The sequence below is a fragment of the Alnus glutinosa genome, chromosome 3, assembly GCF_958979055.1.
Source record: "Alnus glutinosa chromosome 3, dhAlnGlut1.1, whole genome shotgun sequence".
NCBI lineage: Eukaryota > Viridiplantae > Streptophyta > Magnoliopsida > Fagales > Betulaceae > Alnus > Alnus glutinosa.
In genome coordinates, this window is record NC_084888.1 from 11,873,667 (window position 1) to 11,891,052 (window position 17,386).

The window sequence follows — 17,386 nt, forward strand, 5'->3', positions numbered from 1 at the left end:
TTCCTTCCAACTGGGTGGTTGAATCCAACCTGGATTCAACCCGGGAAAAAACCCGAAATGCAACCATTTTTCAAAAACTGTCTGATTTCTTGTGGGTCCCACATGTCATGTCTGCACAGTACCCGCACTACACACAAATAATAATTAAATAATATAGCTGTTAACATTTTTTTTATAATAAATAATTATTATTTCAATCATTATTCCACACTACTTTTCATAACACCAATCATTATACTCAACTTTTCATACCTCAAATCATTTCCATTCATTTCCTACCATTAAAAAACACTACTTTTTAATCTCAGAAATCCAACACCCAAATACAATTTTAAAAAGAATTTAAATTCTACTCATCACCCAAACACATTTTCTTTGCATCGAAATTCGCAAATGAAATAAGAATTTAATTCTAATTTCAAAAATCCATTACCCAAACGGACCATTACCTCCCCCCCCTATTGCTCTAGAAAGCATCCTATTGAAGGCATCTATGACTAAAACAAAGAGAAGAGGAGATAGAGGCTTCCCTTGGCAAAGACCCCAAGAGCTACCGAAGAAGCCATGCGGGCAGTCATTGATCAACATCGAGAAGGGAGCTGTGAAAATACATGCCGAAATCCACTTCCTCCATTTAGGGCCAAATCCCGTACGTCTCAAAAAATAATAAAGAAAGTCCCAATTAACATGATCAAAAGCATTTTCCAGGTCAAGTTCGCATAAAACCCCAGGAATTCATGATCTCAATGAAAGCATTTTGGCTCTTAGAAATAAGAGCTCCCACTATTGGCTGCAATCTACTCTCAAGAATTTTTGTCAGGATCTTGTAAATGCTCCCTATCAAGTTGATAGGTCTAAAGTCCCTTGCCTCCAAATGGCCAAGCGTCTTCGGAATAAGGGTGATGAAAGTGGCATTAAGACTCTTCACAAGCCTCTCATGCTCATAAAAATTATGAAAGAAATTCATGAGATCAGCCTTCACAATAGACCAACAGGAACGAAAAAAAGCAATGGTGAAGCCATCGGGACCCGACGCTTTGTCCACCTCCACACTCAGCAAGGCTTGAAGAATCTACGCCTCTTGAAATGGTTTTTCCAGCCAATCCGCTTAGGATGAATCTAAACAAGGGATTCCAAACCGTCTAAAGAGGGACGCCAAAGAGCTGATTCGGTGAGGAGATTCGAGAAATATCGAGTGATAGATTCTTTAATCAACTCCATCTCGGAAGTGGCATTGCCATCGATGCACAAGCTAGAGATAAAATTGTGTCTTCTGTGGGAATTAGCAAGACAATGAAAGAACCTCGTGTTGTTGTCTCCTTCTTTAAGCCAAGTTGCCCTAGATTTCTGCCTCCAACTGATTTCTTGCATGAGGGCCACTTCTGCCAAATCATTTGTAGCATTTTCCTTCCTATCTCTCTCATCTGTTGCCAAGTCTCTCTCCTCTTTTAAATCATCAAGAGTTTGAATCTCTTCCAACAAGGCCTTTTTCCAAACTTCGACATTTCCGAAGAACTCTTTATTCCAACGAATCAAGTTAGCCTTCAATTGCATTAATTTTCTAGCAAGGACAAAACAGGGAGTGCCAAAAAAAATAAAAATGATAAGAATCCCACCACAATTTAACAAGCTCTACAAACCCTTTAGCTTTCAGCCACCTGTTCTCAAACTTAAAAGAGCCCGAACCCCTGGTCAAACCTCCACAATCTAGCAAGATAGGGAAATGATCTGACAATGGGCGCGGCAAACGTCACTGAAGCAGGTTTGGAAAATGTGCTTCCCTGAGAGGAGAAACTAAAAATTTGTCAATCCTGGACATGGAGAAAAGGACTTGATTATTGGACCAAGTAAAAGAGCCTCCAATCAAAGGGAGATCCAGCAATTATAGCTCAGAAATAAAGTCTGAGAATTCCCCCATGGCAGGTGTTGGACGTGGAACACCAGCACGCTCATTCATGAAACGGGTAACATTAAAGTCACCACTAATGCACCAAGGAATATCCTACCAATGAAAAATCCCAGATAATTCTTCCCAAAGAAGAAGTATTTCAGAATTATCATTAGGGCCATATACCCCTGAGAAAGCCCAAACAAACTAATCCAAAACTGACCTGAACTTGCATGATAGTGAGAACGAGCCTACTGCCTCTTCTATGCATTCCACAACACGTTTATCCTACATCAGGAGAATACCACCAGAGGTTCCAGAAGTTGGGAGAACCACCCAACCAGTGAAAGGTCCACCTCATAAGCTCCGAATAGCACCCACATGAATAGACTCCATCTTCGTTTCTTGTAATCTAACCACGTTTGGCTTCCAACTTTTAAGAAGATTTTTTTTTTGATAGGTAAGTAGATAAATTTATAAAATGTGTAAAGGCGCCCCTAAGTATACTTGAAGTATACAAAAAAGACACCAAAATATGAAAAAGAAAGAAAAAAGAATATACACCTGCAAAATCCAAAAACAGAAGGAAATCCAAACACCCCAACAGGAACCAGCCCACGAAACCCAGAGACCATTACACCACATCAAGGGCACTCTTGCCTTTGCCTCGGCAGAACCAAAATCCCTAGCATCATAATTAATCGAGAACTCTTAAGTTTTTCACATCTCTACTCTCTTTAAACTTAGGAGTGGAGACAGAAACCTATTGATGTTGTGCCACATGAATTTGAGCCAATAAATCCAAAAAGCCCTTCACATTCCCTTCGTGAGAGACCCCCATAGTATGGAAACAGAAACCAACATCTATCGCGACTTCGGGAGAACCACCAACCCTTTCAAAAACATCTCCTCTCGAAGATTCACCCATCTCTAAGGAAGACGACAATAGATGAGGGTGCCCAAACCTTGGCGGGGCACCAACGCCCCTCATCTTCACACCCACAGAGTGAGCCGAAGAGAGAGGAGACCCACCCACTTCGCTCAGGAGAAGGAAGCCACGCCGAAGAAGGCTAGTCGAGGGAGACATACTGAGCGTTCCCCCACCAGGCTCCGACGAGGGTTGGGCACCAAAAGGCGGCGCTGTCAAAGCACTAATCGCCATCAAAGCCTTTTAAGAAGATTGCCAATGCTAGTTCTTTTCCTTGCATCATTAATACCTCTAACATTCCAACTAACAATTTTTAAATTCATAACAGGAGGAGGTATATTATGAAAAATTGGAGAGCTTTTTCCAATTATGTTTCCTATAAGGTTGGGGATAGCCTTTGCATTCATTTTTGGCATGATATTTGTTTTTTTAACACTACTCACCCAACTGACTACCATATTTAAAGTTCACTACCACTCTCCACAGGCCTCTCTCTCATAAGCATAACGCCATAACGACTTTCTTAGAAGAGCTTGGTTGAACATAAGCAAATTTCAAAAACCCCCCTCAGGAATCGAAGAACATACCTTGGGCCAACTTACCAGGTAAAATTTGAACTCTTCACCTGTACCTCTCCACAAGAAATCTCGTTGTAACTTCTCAACGTATTTGATAACTCTAGCAGGGAGGGGGAACAGGGACATGAAGTAAGTCGGCAGATTAGACAAGGTGCTCCTAACCAAGGTTATCCTATCCCCTTTAAACAAGTACAACTTCTTCCAACCAACCAAACAACACTCAATCTTCTCAATAATGCCATCCCAAATAGATTTGGCCTTAAAAGAAGCATTCAACGGAAGACCTAGGTCCTTCATAGGCCCTGCAACCCAAAATACGAGCAAGACCTACATTAGACATTACCAACATGGGCCACTTCTAACTTAGCCAAATCAATCTTCAAACCTGAGACAACTTCAAGATATAAAAACAAGCACAACAGATAATGGAAATCTATGTCAGCTTCGTAGTAAATTAAAGTGTTATCCGCAAACAGAAGATGAAAGATATCAATCCCACTTGCATTCCTAGGCCCCATAGAAAAGCCAGATAAAAAAAATCCCTTCATTGTAGCTGAGATCAGCTTACCTAAAAGCCCCCATAACAATAACAATCAGCAACAGAGACAAAGGGTCTCCCTGTCTTGGGCCACAAGAACTACTAAAAAAATTGTTGAGAGTGTCGTTCATTAGTACAGAAAAACACACCGAAGGGATACAATGAGCTATTCGGGTACAACACTTCTCCCCAAAAAATACACCTCCTCAACACGCACAGTAGAATGTACTAATTAAAGTGATCTTATGCCTTTTCTATATCTAGTTTGCAAAGCACACCAGGCTCTTAGATTTGATTCTACTATCAAGGTATTCGTTAGCAATGAGAACGAAATCTATAATTTGCTTTCCCTCGATGAATGCATTCTGAGACTTGGAAATAATCTTCTCCAATACCATTTTCAACCAGTCAGCTAAAACTTTGGCAATAATTTTGCAAATGCCACTCACTAGACTTATCGAACGAAAATCTTTAAGATCAACAACCCCTGAAATATTTGGAATGAGAGAAATGAAAGTAGCATTTAGATTTCTTTCAAACTTGCCTCTAGTATGGAAGTCATGGAAGACCTTCATAATCCTCTTTTAAAATATCCCACCAAACTAAACTTGGAAGAACGCTGTAGAGTAACTGTCAGGGCTCGAGGCCTTATCATTGTTCATAGTTTTCACCACCTCCAAAACCTCCCCATCCTCAAACTCTCTCTCCAACCAATTGGCCTCAACCTCCCCAATAGAGTCAAGAAAGGCTGTCCAACTGAGGCGGCCAACTGAACTGCTCGGTAGAAACTGTATTATCAACTATCAAAGAATCAATTGAGTTATATGTTCTATTTGATTTGGCCAATTGGTGGAATAATTGTGCATGGGTCACCCTCTCTTAACCCCAAGGCCTTAGATTTTTGCCTCTAACTCAACTCCTGCATGGGAGTGGACCTCTCCAAGTCAATTATGGTTTTAACCTTCCTCACTCTCTCCTTATCACATAAGGCCCTCTCTTCAACAACTTCAAGACTTTGTAATTCTTCCAAAAGAAGCTTATTTGCCTCTCAACATTGCCAAACACCTCATTCCAGACTCTTAAATTAGCTTTCAAAACCTTGGCCTCGAAAGCGATAAGAAGTCAACCACCGTTTCACCCTATTCACAAAACCATTAGATATTAACCACATTCTCGAATTTGAAATACCTTCTACCCCTCTAAAAATATCTACATTCAAGGAGAATAGGGAAGTGGTCTGAGCAAAGTTTAGGCAACCTCCACTGAGACACACTAGGATACTGGGCTTCCCAATCAGGAGAGCCAAGAAATCTGTCAATTCTAGACTAGGAAGGAAGATCTAGATAATTCAACCAAATGAAAGTTCCACCTACAAGAAGAAGATCCATAAGACCCTGATAAAAAATGAAATATGAGAATTCCGCTATAGCTGGAGTAAAATGGCCTTTTCCCAACCTCTCACTAGGGAATTGAGTGATGTTAAAATCTCCCTCAATGTACCATTGCAAATTCCACCAACTAAGTAAACTCACCAATTCATCCCAGAGAAGCCTTCTATCCCCATCAGAATTAGGACTATAAACACCCGCAAAAGCAATTTAAACGATTTTCGACATTTCTGAATGAGCAAGCGACAATAAACTCCCCCCCCAACACACATACTCCTCAATCTTCTCTATCGTCTTCATATCCCACATTAACAAGATCCCTCTAGAAGCCTTGCTCGAGCCCAAAAAACACCAATCCACATGATGATAGCCCCAAAGACTGCACACAATGCCCCTAGACACTAGCTCCAGTTTGGTTTCTTGTAGACAAACTATATCAGCCTTCAATTCTCTAAGAATCCTAACCCTTAACCTCTTATCCCTCTCATTCTACCCTCGCACATTCCGAGACAAAATCTTCGGCTTCACAAAGAGTTAGTACGTCCTCTCCCCTTACCTTTGCCTCTATTAGGCTTACCTCCCTTTAGGTCGTAGTTAATAGAACAAGCTAACATCTTTAATTCACGATGCATTTTGTTCATTGATTTAGAAAGAGAACTAGTGGAACTGGCCAGACTATATTGATTTCGACTCACTTCAATGGCAGTGAGCAAAGCCAACAACTCATCCTCAAACCCCTCATAGGACAGCCCCACTACGTGACAGAAGCTCATAACTTCTTGGACCACCCAATCTGAAGAGTTTGAGACATGCAAAACCGACTCTTCAACAACAAGAGGATGAACATTCAATGGTTCGATGTCCCTAGGCTCTTCCCCCGAATAGAGAACCAATTCCGAGAGAGCAGGTATCTCGTTCCCACTACCAATGGCCAGGGACGACCCATCAACACTACCTGCCAACAGGGATGGCCACACATGTTCCAATTCCTTTCCCTCGCTACTGCATTCACCCCTTGTTCATGTCCAAAGGAGGGAAGGGGACCCTAGGATTCAATCATGGAGTCAACATGCTCCTTCTGTCTTAAGGTTTAGTGCCCACTCCAAGACCTTAGGACCTCCCTCAGAATCTGCTACTCCAAGACTTGGTAACACCAACCACCTCATCAACGACATATCTACTAGAAATCGAACCCACAACCATAGACCTATCATCGCGCAAGTGAAGATCCAAAATACCCACTTCTAAGTCAATGTTGGTGCGGACTGGACAAGAACCAAGAGCTCTGGTAGGCTGCGGTGTTGACAGGTGGTTGGTCGAAGGGAGCACCCTTGAGACAGAACTGCCTGCTGAGGTCTCAAATTCTGCATCGATTCCCCTTTCGATCTCTGTCAGGACAGTCGATGCTGGTCACGAGGGGGAGGTGTCAAAGCCGCTGAAGAACCAGCGGGCTGAGTGGAGGGACGACTCAAAATGAGCCCTAACCCAAGCTCAAGCATGAGCCACCCATGCACGAGTGTATTTCCACTCAAATTTCACTTTTGGCCTGTGTCAACATTGGCTAGTGACATGAACCACATGAGGCCTAAATGGGCCCAGAGTTTTGGCATTTGTCCAAGTGGGTTGGGCCACCAGAGAAGACGCGCCCGAGCTTGTTGGCAAGTTAGAAATCTTCCCCTTCGAGCTGGGTCGAGATATGCTAGGCCCCAACGGACGCGCTTGGTTTAAGGCTTCTATTCCTCTTTTAGGACCATCAACCTCCTTGTTGCGCGAAATCCGGGTCTACTCACATATCACCCTCAAGGACCTTTGCACAGACAGCACCAACGTGATTCAAGGGATTCCATGGGAATGCCCCAAGCGCACTCTTGCCTCTAACATTCGAACCCGATTCTACTGCCATCTAAAATTCCATAATTGCCCTTGCGCCTGGTGGCACTTGACGGAACCGGCCCTGGCCTTACCAGGGCCTCTGCATATGACCTACTACTCACAACCCTAGTCGAGTTCTTCTTCTCTACCATCAATACAGAACCACCCATACTGAACATCTGAACACCACTGTGAAACACTCTGCTAGATGAACACCTAGCATTGACATATGTCTCAAAGAAAGCTAGCACCTTTTGCAACTCAAGAGCACAACTCTTCCATCCTTTCCCTTCTCGTCCCTCAGGGTGATATGGATAGCAAGTTAGGGCTGATGTGGCACTGTAGTAGCACACCCTAACCCTAGCCGCCGCACTGCAACAACAACCCTAACCTTAGCTGCATTAACCCTAGCCGCCTCTAGCATAATAAGAAGCCTCTAGCTAAATAAGGAGTAGAATACTTCTCCATATTTTCTTTCCCTAAGTGTCTTAGCTAAATAAGGAATATATTTTCCATTCTTAATTTATTTTCCTGCAGTGTGTTATGACAGCTAGACCTAATGGTTAAGTCTTATGACCTAGCCGTCATCTATTTAAGTGTAATCCTACTCAATGAATAAACATGCTGAATATTAAACCTAGACCTTTTGGTTGTTTTGGAGATCAAGGCTCTCTCGAAGTAGCCATTGGAGATCAAGGCTCTCTCGAAGTAGCCCATATCTTTTGATTTTGTTTCTTTTTATTATTTGATTGCATCAAGTGGTATCAGAGCCGGGGTTCCTCTCGTTAACCGCATTGATAAACCTTGAGGCCCAGTTTCCCTCACTAGAAACCAGAAATTTTTTTTTTTTTTTGAGAAAAATTCCAGTTAATCACCATAGGTCGTTCCCGCAACAAGAACAAGGCCTACTTGGATTTTGCGGTGGAAGCAAGACCAGCCACGCGTTCATTCACCCAGCAACACGAACAGCAAGTTATGGAAGGACGCATGGGCAGCTTGGAGCAAGCGGTGCAGGCCTTGACAGCCCGAATGACCGAGGCATTTGAGATGCTGTCCGCCAGGGACCGACGTGACGCAGAGGAGAACGGGCGTAAGAGGTTACGGGCAGGAGAAGAAGAAGCCAGCAAACGGATGGAGGAGATCAGGAAAAGAATGGAAAGCTTTTCTCCACCACGCACCTCTCCGACAAGCCAATCCTTGCCCATAACAGGAGAGTCCAACGCAGGTTCTGTTGGTACGAATTTTATGCCCCATATAATCAATATCAAGCCTACCGAGGACGTCACGATGTCGCCTGAATTTTCTGGGGATATTTCAAGCCCGGATGGTCGTGTGGTCAAGGAAGGAGTTGCTGGAATTCTTGTAGCAGCTAGTCCAGAAGGGGCTGAAAATATCATGGGGGTGCTGCAGCAGAATGTGAAGAAGAAAGAAGAAGAGAGGAAGCACGGGTCGGAAGAGCATGGAGTAATTTTTACAAAAACAGAACTGAAACAAAATGAGAAGGAGAAGGAAGACCAGGGGCTGATTTTTGCAAAACCAGAATTCTTCCTCGGGGACAAGGAAGATGTTAGGGGAGAGGGATGATATGGATAGCAAGTTAGGGCTGATGTGGCACTGTAGCAGCACACCCTAACCCTAACCCTAACCCTAGCCGCCGCACTGCAACAACAACCCTAACCTTAGCTGCATTAACCCTAGCCGCCTCTAGCATAATAAGAAGCCTCTAGCTAAATAAGGAGTAGAATACTTCTCCATATTTTCTTTCCCTAAGTGTCTTAGCTAAATAAGGAATATATTTTCCATTCTTAATTTATTTTCCTGCAGTGTGTTATGACGGCTAGACCTAATGGTTAAGTCTTATGACCTAGCCGTCATCTATTTAAGTGTAATCCTACTCAATGAATAAACATGCTGAATATTAAACCTAGACCTTTTGGTTGTTTTGGAGATCAAGGCTCTCTCGAAGTAGCCATTGGAGATCAAGGCTCTCTCGAAGTAGCCCATATCTTTTTATTTTGTTTCTTTTTATTATTTGATTGCATCACAGGGATGATGATAAAGCTACGCAGATCACCATCATCGTATTCCACCCAAGTCAAAAATTGGTTGTGGTGGTTTGAACCCCTTTGAGCGATGCACACTCTACTGCCAACCCTCAAAGACTTTCACAAACTCTCTCTGCCCTTCTCCTTGAATCAACGCCTCCAATGTGGCTGAAAGCCACTCCATGCTGACCTTGCCCAAGAAAATAGCTTGAGAAATACCCCTGCTTCTTTCCGCAATGCATAACACTGTAAGACCCCCTCCTTTACCGAAAGATCAAAAACCTTAGCTTCAACGAATAAACGACTCGAATACCCCATCGCAGGATACCAAAATGATTAGCTTTTGGCGCTGATGCCGAGAATCATAACAGAAAGGTGTGAACCATCGTGACATGCTTACATGTGCCGACGGGAGAGAAAAGAGAGAGTGATAATTGGATTTAGAAAATATTTTATTGCTGAACTAAGCAAGATAGAATTGCACAATGTAAGTCTCAGCGATCTGGTAAGTTGTTATTATTGTCTTTGAATAATTTTATTTGATCGACTGTCAGGTGAGAGTTTGTAATGTGCAGTGTTTCCTATTTGTACATTATGAGGCCAATTGATCTCTACTATTTTGTTTGCATCGGCTTTTTCTCTTATGGTAAGGATTTTCAAGGGAACTTGCCAATGAAGTTTTGTAACATTTAACTCGCACCATGTTATTTCAATCTGTCATATTCTTAATTCTTTTATAGAATTTGACAGGAAAAAAATAGTGTTTCTTAAATGGTCATTTCAACAATGAAAATCTCCTTTCAAAATTGAGTGGTTGGATAAGCTTTACAATCTTCTTGTTAATTGCACGGTTCTTGTAGGGTTTAAAATCAGAATTGGAAAAGGCTTCCCCATCCTTGGGGCGTAGTGCAATTTATTTGAAAGAGTCTCGTATCGATGGCCTGCCAAGGTATAATTTGCTTCTTCTGATTATAAATTATTATTTTCCCCTCTTTATAGCATGGAAGCCACCACTATGTGGTCTCATAGGGCCCAACAATGGGGATCTTCCTATTTTATTTCTGAATTATGCTGATATAAGGAGTAAGGAAATCTTTGTTAGGTGTCCTGTACATTCTTTGTGGGTTTATTTAAATTCTTACAGCTGATGTAACTTTTATTTTTTGTCAAGGTACTTGACCATCCAGTTCGTGCGGTTTTTCTGGAAGAGGGAGTCAAATCAGAAGGCCAAAATTTTGAGGGTAATGCCAGTTTTTTCTTCTCCTGTAGTATTATTAAACTAAAGAGGTTGGATTTATCTCTTTTGTATCATTGTGGATTTTTTTATTTTATTTTTTAAATAAGTTTTCTTTGGGATGATTATTGTGTGGTAGGGGTTAAGTATATGCTTACCTGCAGTGTTTCCCTATTTCATTCAGATTCACTGCTATTTAAAATTTTCGGTATCTATGTTAATTTAAATCTCTTCACTTCTCTCAGAAAGTGGATTATCCCTTGGAGTTAGATGTTTATGATCTGTGTTCAGATGATCTCCGCAGAAAATTGGAAGTTCCTCGCAAGGTTTCTGCTTGCCATTGGCTTTGATGAACTTTAAAGTTACATCTTCGTTTCAAAAATATTTGATTAATGCTATTTTGTTGTGTTGGACATTTTCATTTTTACATTGTAAAATTTAGAGGCTAAGAGATGAGGAAGGTAAAAAACTTGGTCTGAAAGCTAGTGTGGATGGCTCTGGTTCAAAAGACAATGATGTCAAGATGTCCAATGCAGAGGTGACTACAAAACCTAGCTATACATGCAGTCAAAAAGACATATGTCTATGTCATAATTTTATTATCTCATGTCTCATCTTTGCACACAGGGATCATCAAATGGAAGCGGTGAGCCATCTATGGCTACATCCCAAGAAGGTAGCAACCTATACTATCCATGTTAGCTGAACTTGGGGCCTATTGTAGACTTCGTATGGCTTTATGGAAATCTAGTGCATGCAGTCCCTCTTTTTCACTGTCTAAATGATCCTATATTGCAGGTGTTCCGTCAGCCAGTGAGACACACATGACTGGAATTTATGATTTGGTTGCTGTGTTGACCCACAAGGGTAGGAGTGCTGATTCAGGGCATTATGTTGGTTGGGTCAAGCAAGAAAGTGGTCAGTTCTCTAGAATATAATGTTCAGTACTCCGTACCATTAGCTTCAGTGAAATGTAAGATTAACTAATGAATAACCGTTGCTGGTAGCAGGAAAATGGATCGAGTATGATGATGACAGTCCTCTCGTACAACGGGAGGAAGACATCACAAAACTGTCTGGAGGAGGTAAGATTGCAGTTATATGGACTTAATATAATAGCTATATACTTTGCCCTAGCATACAAGTGCAAACAGACAAAAGATACTGGAAACTATACATGTTAGTGTATGTTCAATAAAATAGCCACTCATTTTGTGACGACTGACCCAATTCTCAACTTTTTATGCCCATCTCTTTATGGTTTTGCTATATAACTGTCCTTATGAACATCATGCTACTGTTGTAATAGTCCTTCACCAAATGCTGAAGTTTAACTTCTTTCGTGTGTCAGGTGATTGGCATATGGCTTATATATGCATGTACAAGGCCCGCATCCTCCCTATGTAATCTTTGGTCTTGTGTCTTTGGACTCGTTGAAGCACCTTTTGGTTGGCATCGAGAGGTACTATTATGGTATATCAAAGATTGTGAAATGAGTAGCAATTACAGAGTTTTCGAATTGTACCATTGGTGTTTATTTTAAAAAATGTGTGCTACAGCCTTTAATATGAGGGTGCGTTTTAAATTATATTATTGGATTCCAAAATGAAGAAAAGAATTGCAAATAATCCTTTTCCCCCAAAACCCCCAGTCGATCTAGTGAGACTTGTGTGACTGAGTAGATGCAATGTTGTTTATGCTTTGAACAATATGGGACAGAATAGGATCCTCTTAAATTTTACAGATTTAATGGTGTATATGGAGCTACAGTGAATATGTTGTCATGACATTTAAATAAAATTTAAATGACATGGCATCATCTACATCGTTAGATGTAATAAAATAAAATCTTTAACTATGAAATGGAGAGGGTCCTTACCACTAGGGGTGTACAAACGGTTATGGTTAGCAATTATTATCTCTAACTGCTAACTATACTGCTTTAGGCGGTTATCAGTATTTTGAAACCTTAACCGCACCGCCTTAGCCTTTTGGCCTTTTTTTTTGGACTCTTTTTTAGTTAAGTTTTAGATGGTTATGGGATTGCTTTGAGTCTGGTTTAGTTTTTGTTTTTTTTGTTTTTTTTTTTATTTTTTTTAAAGAAAAAAAAAATTATTTTAAGCTTTAATGTTTTAGATGAAAAAGTAATCAATTATTTTTTATTTTTTTAAGAGTATAAAATTGTTGTGCATATATATAAGCAGATGGGAAGTGACCTTTGCACAACATACTTTACACAACACACTCATATGAGGTGGGATTTATGTAGTAGGTTTTACTCACATGGGTCCGACCTTATGTGAATGTGTTGTGTAAATATCATTATTGTAAGTGGATTAAATAACCAAGCTGGTTCCAAAGCCAACGCTAGACTCTTCCTTTTTCGTGCAGAAATAGAGCACGTTGAGGAAGACAATAAGAGGCGAGAATTCAGAACTGAGAGGTGAGAGAACTTTGTGTGAGGGCTGCTGCAGCGTGAGAACTGGGCGGAGAGAAATGAGAAAGAGAAAGAAAATGGAAAGACCAAGTAAAGAAGAAATCCTATATCAAAACTACGTTGTTTTTGTATGTATATATATTTTATTTAAGGGTAGGTGATTAGTGGTTATTAATTATCTTCGCTTGCTTTAAAAACGCTAACCGTACCACTTTAGACAGTTAGCAGTTTTTGCCAATCGCCTGTCAAAGTGGTTATACGATTAACAATCATTAGTGGTTAATAATTGTCTTCCTTGTACAGTCCTTGTTACGTGCCTACGTAACGTAGGATGAGAACTTAACAAGAACGATAGATACAGTAGGATTTTCGAGATATCGTTGACCTCCTATGACCAAGTAGAGGTGTTCTAAACTTACAAACACAATGTTTGATAATTTCCTTGGTTGATTTTTTTTTATTCAATAACAAAGCAACATTCAAAAAAATTGAATACAATAGAAAATGGAGTTCCCGCATTAAATAGAATTTCCATTTAACTTAACCTGAAAACAGGACTCTTAAAAAAGATAAAAGAGATGAACAAAATCATATCCAAATAACAACATAAAAAAAAATAAACATGACACAACAATAGTAAACTAATAAAACAACTAATGAACTGAACAACTAGTAAAACAATAAAACACTATTGAGCTGAATAACCTAATAGATAATATTTCCTAATAGACCCAATACCTAACAAGGACTACACACGTAACAGTCATACTTACCATCCTCTCTTGGTTGATGGCTTAGACTTCGCACGTGGAATCCAAGAACGTACAAGCAAGTTTGGTTTTGATATGATGTCAGAGTTAAATACTCTAGAAGTTTAGGTTCAATTAGTGTATAATCAAGTTTAGTTTTTTGCAGCCATTGAGAGGTCTTATTACAAGGATAAAAGAAATTAATTAATACATATATGAGAGATATATAAAACATAAATGGCGATAATCAAGAACAAGATAAGTAACTAAATATATTATATTGTGTTGAGCAAATTAAAAGGTTTTCAATATTTATACTATGTTTAGAGTTTGTATCACCATTGGTGGATAAAAGTTCCTTGTCAGAATATTTCCATTGTTAATAAATATTATGTATTGATCAGGAAAATGATAGAATCCCCAATCTTGTTAAAACCAAGGCATCAACATGCTTTGGTAACAAGTCTTTATCATTTTCTTATCGCCCTGGTTATATCCGTGTGAATTGTCGTCGAATCGGAGGATAAACGACATGCAGTTGTTGCTACCCCCATCATTGATATTCCTTTTTTTTTTTTTTTTTTTTGTCAAGAAACGCTATGAGGCAGGCAATCATAGCGTGTGTAATGCTCACAAGATTATCTATAATTTCTTCTATTATTTTTATTTTATTATTTTTTTTTTGGGGGAAAATAAGAGAACCGCTATTTTGTATTCTTCTCAGCTGATGTGGCATGCTCAATCTATCCTTAAATTATTATTATTTTTTTTTTTTAAAAAAAAACAAATGTTGATTAAGCATGTCATATCAACTGAGTTAGTATGCTGGGAGAATCCCGTGTTGGTGGGAATTCATGAGGAAATCACTTTGAGAATAGACAAACATTTTTGAGTGGTTCAACAAGTGCCTCCCATTGCATTTTTATAGGTTTTGTTGCACCTATTCATTGAGGGATAAGACCTTGTGAAGGGTTGCCATCCTTCCAAATAATCGCATCTCCTCATGCCCATAATCTCCATTAAAATATCACCATCTATGAAAATTATAATTAGGGGAGTCCACCATTATTATAGTGTGATCACAACATATTCTATTAATGATTTACAGATCTTGATAGCATTGATAGCGATCATGTTTTGTAAAGGCAAACCATGAACTTGAATCCAAAAAGGACATATACTGAGTTCCACTTCCTCAAAGGCTAGTTTGGAAGACCAAGGCTTGAGAATTAACAAGGAATCTCAGACATTCTAAGGGCCTTGATGCAAAATCTACTCAGCATGAGATCGTAGAGGAACCGTAAATAAAAACTTATTTGAAGAGAGGATTTCAATCTCAAATAATAATAAATAATAAAAATCTCCCAAGAGATTTCTTTATACATTTGTTTTTAATTTATTGCTCTAATTATTAACTCACAATCTTCGTTGGTCTTTGCGAACAGAAATTGCTTCCCAAGATGCCCCTGGATCATCCATGTTAAAAAAATAATAATAATAATAAAAAAAATAAATAAATAAATTTGTCATATATTTAATAACACGTATCATGGGGAAGTATCCAAAAATAGATAACCATATATTGCAGTTTTAGTAGTAACTTCAGATTTGCTCCTAACTCCGAAGCATTATTCTATTTAAGGAAAGACGTGTACATGTTTGTAGTCACTCACTCACTAGAGTGGAGCATGGATGATGGATCCCCAATATCTTCATTTTCAAACGGCTGATAATAATTAATTAATCAGTTAATCGCTCTATAAAGGAAGAAAAAAACAAAAGAAATAAACTTTGAATTTCTTAATTTGAGAAGCTTTGTTAAATGCGAAAAACTCTTTTATAATCTCGACTTAAGATATTCCAATTAGATCCGATTTATAATTTCGATTATCAAATTATGTAAATTAAAGCTGTTTGTTGTATCAAACAGCTTGAAAAATGCTATATATTAAAAATATGGCATGTTACAAATAAAAAAAAAAAAAAAAAATTCATTCCGAAAGATTTTTTTTTTACTTTTGAAAATACGCTTCTTCTTTAATAAACTAAAAGACAATTTTTGGCTTACAGCCTTTCTACGACATAAAACGCAAGAACTTGATAAAAATATATTAAGGATGCATTTAAAATTGCGATTTTGTATACAAAAAGTGTAAATTTAAACTAAATCGTAGAAAATGAATCGTTTGAAAATTACGTTTCTAAAAAAATTGCGATTTGAAAATGCAAAAAACTTTTTTTTTTTTTTCAAATAGCAGGTAAATGAGTATTTTTTTTAAAAAACAGATAATTTTAAAGGCTAACTTATGATTGTGTTAAACATTTAACTGCGTTATTAAAAATTATTTTTTTAAATCACACATTTTAAAATCGTTATTTTAAAATCATACTTTTTGAAATCATAAACTAAATGAAAATTTAATATTTTTAATAGGTAATTATTTTTTAATCCGAAAGGACCTTAATTTATATAATATTTTTAAAATGACAAGAAATCCCTAAAATCCAAAATATTCACGTGAATGACTAAGCAGCGACGTGGACAGCACAAGAGAGTAAATGCATGTATACTTATGCCACCATGGTCAACGAGCAGAGCACGCATAAATGCCACACTTCTACTTGATTGACGACACGTAGACAAAACATTTAATGGTGGGGGAAGGAAGCAAAGTCCATTTTGGTTGCCAAACAGCAGCCAAATTCATGTGTTTTTTTTTTTTGTTTTTTTGCAGACTAGCCATTCTTCAAACTCATTAATCACCGAGCATTTCTTGATGGATAACGTTACACAATCCCAATTCTTCACGGATCGGGATCCTTTTCAGTTAAAGAGGAACCAAAGAGGAGTTAATCTTTTATATCCGAAAGTGCTTTTGTAAATTCAAAAGCGTCAAATTACAAAAACACTTTTAAGTATAAATGATCAGCTCCTCTCTAATTAAAAATCAACAGAAGAGGATCTGCTTTCTTCCATGTCTATAATGACTTTTAAAACCACCATTAACTTTGATATAATGAAATTTTTTATTATCTAAAAAGTACTTTTCAAACATTTTCTATTGATAAATTTTTCAAGGCAATCCCAAAGGGGTTATATAAGTAGAGCACCAAACGTGGTTGTTTATAGATGAAATGCATATAGTGGTCCTATTAAGCACATCATTGGGTGTGGCCCATGTGAGAGAGAGAGAGAGAGGAAATGGTGATACAACTAATTTGGTTGAAAATTAGCACACCAATTGATCAGAAATAATTGATCGTACAACCTACCAAATCAATTTGAATTCATCAACCTTTACAAATTAAGATTTCAACTGTTTTGAAGGTTTATTTAAGTTGGGGCAGAGATTGCTTCATTGCATGAGTTGGCAATCTTGAGCACATCCCAACTTCAATATCAAATGAGAATGTGATATTTCTACGTCACTTTGATTTACATGATATTTATCACAAGGTTCCACGTGTATGAAACCCATATGTATGTGTATAGTTTCACACTCTATATATCTTAGTGTAGACTCTAGAGTCCATGTATTTAAAAAAATCATTACCCTATCAAATGGGTTAATTTGCCAATTACCCTCCATTCTGGTGTTGATAAATGAAAAAAAGTCAACAAAAAGATTAAAAAAAGAATTAAAGCAGAAACTTTAGAATATCATATATATATATATATATATATATATATAGACCTTGGATTTCCCGGTATCTTCCGCCACTTCTCAA

General features: G+C 38.5%; 1 protein-coding gene across 1 annotated transcript in view; it reads left to right on the plus strand.

Annotated features, from left to right (window-relative positions):
• Positions 1-12,059, plus strand: part of LOC133864611 (ubiquitin carboxyl-terminal hydrolase 6-like) — a 29,881-nt gene extending 17,822 nt beyond the window's left edge. Inside the window, exons 11-18 of the mRNA XM_062300996.1 lie at positions 10,098-10,186; positions 10,409-10,478; positions 10,717-10,797; positions 10,914-11,009; positions 11,099-11,147; positions 11,270-11,389; positions 11,482-11,556; positions 11,823-12,059. Coding sequence (XP_062156980.1) covers positions 10,098-10,186; positions 10,409-10,478; positions 10,717-10,797; positions 10,914-11,009; positions 11,099-11,147; positions 11,270-11,389; positions 11,482-11,556; positions 11,823-11,878 — 636 coding nt within the window. The 3' untranslated portion in view covers positions 11,879-12,059. The remainder of the gene's footprint in view (positions 1-10,097; positions 10,187-10,408; positions 10,479-10,716; positions 10,798-10,913; positions 11,010-11,098; positions 11,148-11,269; positions 11,390-11,481; positions 11,557-11,822) is intronic.
• Positions 12,060-17,386: the final 5,327 nt, after the last annotated feature.